This window comes from Solanum tuberosum, unplaced genomic scaffold (assembly GCF_000226075.1).
Source record: "Solanum tuberosum cultivar DM 1-3 516 R44 unplaced genomic scaffold, SolTub_3.0 scf00179, whole genome shotgun sequence".
NCBI classification, from domain to species: domain Eukaryota; kingdom Viridiplantae; phylum Streptophyta; class Magnoliopsida; order Solanales; family Solanaceae; genus Solanum; species Solanum tuberosum.
This window is the reverse complement of record NW_006239105.1, coordinates 377,950-384,734: the sequence shown is the minus strand read 5'-3', so window position 1 is coordinate 384,734 and position 6,785 is coordinate 377,950. Positions and strand designations below refer to the sequence as shown.

The window sequence follows — 6,785 nt, the reverse complement described above, 5'->3', positions numbered from 1 at the left end:
GCAAAATGGCAAAGTTATAGCTTATGCCTCCAGACAGTTGAAGGTTCATGAGAAGAACTACCCAACCCAAGACTTAGAGTTGGCTGCAGTAGTATTTGCTTTGAAGATATGGTGTCATTACTTGTATGGTGTGCATGTTGATATATTCACTGATCACAAGAGTCTTCAATATGTGCTTACTCAGAAAGAGTTAAATCTCAGACAGAGGATGTGGTTGGAATTACTCAAGGATTATGACCTGAGTATTCTTTAATCCCGCACGTTGAAGTTGTGCAATTATATTTGCAGTAACATCTTGTTGAATGGTTCTCTTTTTCTCCTCCATTTGTTCCTCCATTTTCTGTATCCTTTCTTCCATTTGTTGTACTGCATCATTTGTGGTAGTTGAAACTGGTTCAGAATTGCCTGCTTTCCTTTTCAAAGAACTCTTTGTAACTCCCCGTCCATATAATCTAAGACGTCCTGGATGTTCAGGACCCATTACAGAAGAAAATGCATCAACAGACTCACTACCATCTACACTTTGTTGTTTTTCAATTTCCTCCATTTCAGCCTACAAAGCAAATTCAGTAAAAAAAATTCAAATAAACATAAATTACGATCAAATAAATGATGTAAAAGAAAGTACAAGTAGATACTATTCGTACAATTTTACTAATGGTGTCTTCATTTGTGTCCTTGTACAAACGTTCGGGGTGTCTTGTTCTTGTAACCACAAATAGCTCCTTAAGTGATACAGAAGTTTCCTTTTTTTTCTCCTTCTCACATGAAAAAATGATATTAAAAATCTATTTATAAAAACAAGTTAAAATTTGATAAAGAAGTAGAAAACACACCAAATTATTGCGGACTAAAGCAAAACTTATTTTTCCAGCAGTATGTGAATTCTTCAACTTTTTCCGATTCTTAGTATTGGTTTCAGACATTTTCTGGAAATAAATAAATCAATATCACAGCAAAAGAGAGAAAAAATCATAGTAGAAAAGAGAGAGAAAAAAATAAACTCCAACAATCATATCACAATAGAGAAAATAAATTGAAATTCCAAAATTCAATTCACCTTATGTTTATCGGAGTCCCAATATTTGAGTAGTTCCTTAAGTTGACATTCTGGAACATAAGGAGGTCGTTTTTGCCATTAGAACTTCATGACTAGTACAAGGTTTGTAACATAATTTCTTCAAATCAAATTTATGTCTTCTCCAAGCAGATCCAATTACTTCTAACACCCATTCTTTTGCATCATCAGTGATAGCATATTTCTCCTACAATTTGATTTCATTGGTAAAATATGTAAAATAACTTTAGTGATATAATTCAAATTAGTAGCTTCAAACCTGTGTATATGTCCATAAATCATCTTTTGTGTCCATATACCTCCAATCTAATATGTCTAGAGGGCAAAGAGTTGCATTCCTTGCCAATGTGCCAAGGAAGCTACTTAACTCTACAACAACATCTTTGGTTGGACCAACAGGCTGATTGTTGTTGTTCAGTAGGACCAGCTTACGATCATTTCTCCCATGTACACTTTGCATTTGTGTTGTACCTCTCGTATTTTTTTGAGTGGACAGGTCTGAAGCTATACATAATACAAGTAATTAGAAGTCATAAATGAGTTTAATAAGTTTCTAAGCTATATGTACCTTGTTCTTCGGATTGTTCGTTTATTGGAAGAGTACTTGTAGAATCTATTTGCACCTCCTCCTCTATAATTGGTTGCTCCTCTATAGTTGGTTGCTCCTCAACACATTGTTTATTTGTTTCAGCTTGTGGTGTAACTTGTTGTTTTTTTGCAATTGGTTGTTCTTTCTCAATTAACTTTAGCAAGTGCTTTTTCTCTGACCGCACAGCCTGAAGAGTTTCTTGTGTTGTCAAAAATGATCGTCTTTGTTGTACCAAGGATGATAATGTTCCAGGTTTAGCATATGTCCTTTTTTTGGTAACTTTGTTTCTTCTTGAAGGTCCTTCTTGACTCATGACTATCAAAATCTGTGTAAATATAAGATTGCACAAGTTAGAAATATTGAAGAAAAAATAAATCACTGAATCTAAACACAATCTTTTTAAATTCTCATAGCTCCTTTGATTTTTCTTTTGGGGCAGATTGACTGCAGCTTTGGCAGACGTGGGGCAGACGCATAAATACAGACATACATATAATGGGACATCACACGGTGTACCATGGGGCACATAAATATCATTAATGATGTAGATGTTTTTCACGCAAATAAAGAAACTAGTTTTCAAAAAATAACACCTAAATAATTCACCCTCTCATTACTGTTTTCGAAATCTAAATAAGATCTCTTAGAAGCTCCCAAATACGCCTAACTTATTCCGCAGAATAAACTTCAAGCCCTAAGTCCATCACTTCAGAAATTAAGTTCTTCCTTGCAACAGATTCACAACATATCAAGAAACTATATAGTTCATTGAAAAATAATTGATAAAAAGAAAAAACAAATTAAAGATATAGCATATCTCACATGTAATTCTACCACCTTTTCACATGTTAAGAAATAATTCAAAGACACGAAAATAAGAATAACCATAAGATAGACTTTCAGACAAAAACATAGCAAATCTCACATGTAAATCTACAACTTTTTCACATGTAATGAGATAATTGAAAGACATTGAACATAAGGATAACCATTACATACGAAAGGTTTTGACGCTTGGTTGATTATAGTTTCTCATCTTATTATCTAATTCATTGAGCATCCTCATGTGTCAACATGTTATTCTGCCTTCTTGACATACCAATACATATTGTATATGTAGTAATGTACTGATTTCCAATGATTTGGAATGCTTCGTTTTCATGAATACAAGTTCAAGTATACAAGTTAGCAAACTTTTTTAGTAGGCTCTTGTTGCATACCAAGAAAAGAATCAATGATCTGTATATTTTGACCTGGAGATAATAGGTGTCTAGTATTATCAGATGTACTTGTAGATATAGTTAGACTCTTAAAGATTCCATTAGATGCTTTATAGACATTGTAAATCTGCCGCCTACAATTATAGTTTCATCCATCCATCATGTCACATCCTAACCTGGGTGAGGAAGACTATGCTCTGTATGAACAGATGAACTATATACATATATACTAAACCATATGACCTAACTCTATAAGAAAAACATGTTAAAGATACAATTAGCTAGTTTAATACATAATTGTAGATACACAAAGGGCTACTAAGCCTGAATCATATGTATAACATAACTTAGTGATATCTAAATACTAAGAGACATATATGACTTAAATGCCCACACTAGTCTATATGACTTAAATGCCCACAGTAGTCTATGAAGACATTACTAGAAACTAATAACAGAATACTTATCAAGATAGGTCCATAACCTATATATACTGCACATATACATCAAAGAGTATCTACACTCAACTTGCCTCTAGATTGAAATAGGTCCATAACTTAAGTGTTTACGCAGATACCTAGTGAGGTGGTCAGCTGACTAACATGTATGCCCTCAACCTACAGTATTAAATGTAATACATGCAATAAAATGAAGCTTAAAAAAAACCTTACAAACTGAAATTTCCAGTATTGAAACAGTTTGAAGATCCAGCCTCTCAAAAAAATAAGAACAACATAGTTTACTCAATAACCTTTACCAAACTTGAGATGTAAACTTCAATACACAAATAGATTAAACTAAATAGGTAAAATAGAATAAAAATACATCTATTTCATATAAATTTACTTGTTTATTACAAAAACCCTTCAATGGAATATCCAATTTTACAGAGCAAAAACCTTTTCAACAACTTTTCAGAGGAAGTTATGAAAATCATACCTTTTTGTGAAGATGTTGGAGATGAACCCACAAATCACTTGTTGAAGTTGTCGGAGATGAGGCTCTAGTCGGAGATGACCCACTTGTTGGAGACGACCCACTCGTCGTGGTGGTGATAGTCGTTCTTTTACTAGAGACGACCTAAGATGTGTGTTAAAGATTTGATGGAACCCACAAGTTCTAGAAATGTCCTTTTAAAATTATTAGAATTTAGAATTACTTTTAAAATAAAATATAATAAAAATCGCGGGATTATAAAATCAGTGGAGGGAAAATATATTTGGGCCAAAACCGTATCAATAGCACTTTTTTTAATAAGAACCGTTCCTAAAGAATTTCCTATTGCAACGGTTTTCATAATCGTTGCAAAAAGTACCTTTGTAGCTACGGTTATGCACTAATGCAACGATTTAATTTAACAAGTGTTGTAGTAGGTCCAAGGATCTACGGCAACGGTTATAACTATTGCAACTTCTTAGTTATAGTAACAGTTACTAAACCGTTGCAAAATCACTGTTGCCGTAGGACATATTTCTAGTAGTGTGTGATGATCACCTACCTCTCATTGAGTTTGCCTACAACAAAAGTTATCACTCTAGCATCCAGATGGCTTCATATGAAGCTCTTTATGGGAGAAGATGTAGATCTCCTATTGGATGGTTTCAAGTTGGTGAAGCAGGGTTGATAGGACCATATTTAGTTCACCAAGCAATGGAGAAGGTGAAAGTGATTCAAGAGAGGTTGAAAACGGCACAGAGTCGTCAAAAATGCTACACTGATGTTAGGAGAAGGGCGTTAGAGTTTGAAGTAGATGATTGGGTATATTTGAAAGTTTCACCCATGAAGGGGGTTATGAGGTTTGGTAAGAAGGGGAAACTTAGTCCCCGGTATATTGGACCTTACCGCATAGCCAAGAGGGTTTGCAATGTTGCTTATGAGTAGGAGCTACCACAAGAATTAGCAGCGGTTCATCCGGTATTTCACATCTCCATGTTGAAGAAGTGCATAGGTGATCCTTCTTTGAACCTACTAACGGAAAGTATTAGGATCAAGTATAGCTTATCTAATGAGGAGATTCCTGTTCAGATTTTAGATCGCCAAATTCGCAAATTGAGAACAAAAGAGGTAGCCTCAGTCAAGGTCCTTTGGAGGAACCAATTTGTTGAGGAAGCTACTTGGGAAGCTGCAGCGGACATGAAGAAGAGATATCCACATCTCTTTGAATCTAGAGGAAATGCAGATCAAGGTACTAATTTCCTTATTAGTGCTCTTTAAATTATAGTGAACATATTGTTGTTGTTTGCATTGTTGCTTGTTGGGTGTTTGAGTTTGATGTTACACCCTTAGCCTAGTAAGAGTAACCTCATTCGAGGATGAATGTTCCCAAGGGGGAGATATTGGAACATCGTGCAATTTGAAATAGCTATGAAGAAGCTTGTAATTGGAATTAGTCATTTTTGGAAACATCACAAAAATCTGGAAATTTAGTTAACTATGGAAAAAAAATGAGTTTTTGGTCAACTTCACACGGTCAAAACTCCTATCTCAGGATGATTTAGGTTTATTGCCAGTTATTTTTGGAAAGCCCTTGGAATGATCTTTCCAACACCACCGAGTTTGCTCAATTTCGAGTTCGTATGAGTTAGTTATGCCCTTTGGAAGGTGGGCAGTTGGCATAGGGCAGTTTAGTCCGAATTTGTAAGGGTATTTTGGTCTTTTCCCTAACCATTTCTTTTAGTTATATTAAGGGTCTAGACTGATTTTAATTCAGTTTTTCCCTTTTAAAAGTTAGAGTTAGGGTTCTGAGTGAAGCGAGAAAGAAGAGGAGAAAGTGAAGAAGAAGCAAAGTTCGTCAAGATCGTCGTGGATTTCGTCGGGGGTGATCCCTATTAAGATATGTGAGATCATAGTGTTGGGTTGGTTCATTCCCCCACACGCCATACTTGTTTTAATTCCGAGAAAATATTGGTTGTGGTTGTGTTGTCGAAGTTTCTTGTTGGTTTGGTATGTGTTTCCGGGTGTGATTTCGAGTTGAAGCTGTTGTATATTAAGGGTTTTAATGATTCTAAATGTTTGGGGAAAGAACCTTTGTTGTTGAGAGGGTTTAGAGTTGGAGAAACCAAAGAAGAAAGTCGATTTTCGGGGGGAAATGGTGGGGCGTCGTGCCAGCCAGCCCGCACCAATAGGGGTTCTCAGAGCGCCAAGGACGCCAGTTCTCCTCATTCCTTCCCCACTTTTTCATACATGTTCCTTGGTAATGTACCTATGTTTTCTGGTTGATTTCAACACTCTGAGGTACATCTAAACATCACGAACTCATCCATAAACATGAGATCATTACCCTTGAATCCGTAATCCAATTCGAGGAAAGTTAGGATCAAAGTCAAGTGAAGTTAGATTCAAGTCTAGAAGTTAAGAAGCAAGTCAAAGCAAGTCATTCAAGTTTTTCAAGAGTCTTTATTGAACGTTTTAACTTGGTTTTAAGGCTCAAGTTTCAAGTTAAGCCAAGAGTTTAGAGTTGAGTTCAATTCTCAAAAGCTATTAGGGAACTATGTATTCCCAAAGAAGCTTATAAATGTTTTTACATTTCTGTAACGAAGGAACTATGTTTTTCCAAGAGAGCCTTTGGGCTAAGCCTTGAGCAATTATCACAAACTAAAGAAAGATGTGCTTAAAACACTTATGAGCTAAAGTATTTTTGGGAGTAGTATTGACCACCAAATTGGGGACGCGAGTTTATATTAACTCAACTTTCCATAAGAACCATGTAGCCAACATGGGATCTAACGGGTCATTCTTTTTAGATGATCACGTAAGTTAAGATAGTGGATCCACTAAGTTAAGTAAGGTCCTATATCACGGCAAGGTATAGGATGGTCCTTGGGCAACGTGATGTAAAACATTGTACCCTCACTAGGGTTCATAGTGGTGGTTGTCGGTTAAAGAATCCCCCACAAAA

At 35.6% G+C, this 6,785-nt stretch overlaps 1 protein-coding gene across 1 annotated transcript; it reads right to left on the bottom strand.

Annotated features, from left to right (window-relative positions):
• Window positions 1-256: 256 nt before the first annotated feature.
• Window positions 257-3,963, bottom strand: LOC107061933 (uncharacterized). Its single transcript, XM_015311979.1, has 7 exons — window positions 3,827-3,963; window positions 1,647-1,992; window positions 1,338-1,582; window positions 1,061-1,265; window positions 837-929; window positions 648-758; window positions 257-553 (listed from the first exon to the last, which is right to left on the bottom strand). Exons 2-4 carry the CDS (start codon window positions 1,978-1,980, stop codon window positions 1,098-1,100), a joined length of 747 nt encoding a protein of 248 aa, XP_015167465.1. The 5' UTR covers window positions 1,981-1,992; window positions 3,827-3,963; the 3' UTR covers window positions 257-553; window positions 648-758; window positions 837-929; window positions 1,061-1,097.
• Window positions 3,964-6,785: the final 2,822 nt, after the last annotated feature.

Coding starts and splice junctions, on each gene's coding strand:
- LOC107061933 (XM_015311979.1), bottom strand. CDS start 1,980: ATGAGTCAAGAAGGACCTTCAAGAAGAAACAAAGTTACCAAAAAAAGG. Junction 1,583..1,646: donor CGAACAATCCGAAGAACAAG/GTACATATAGCT, acceptor TATTATGTATAG/CTTCAGACCTGTCCACTCAA. Junction 1,266..1,337: donor ATTTATGGACATATACACAG/GTTTGAAGCTAC, acceptor ATCAAATTGTAG/GAGAAATATGCTATCACTGA.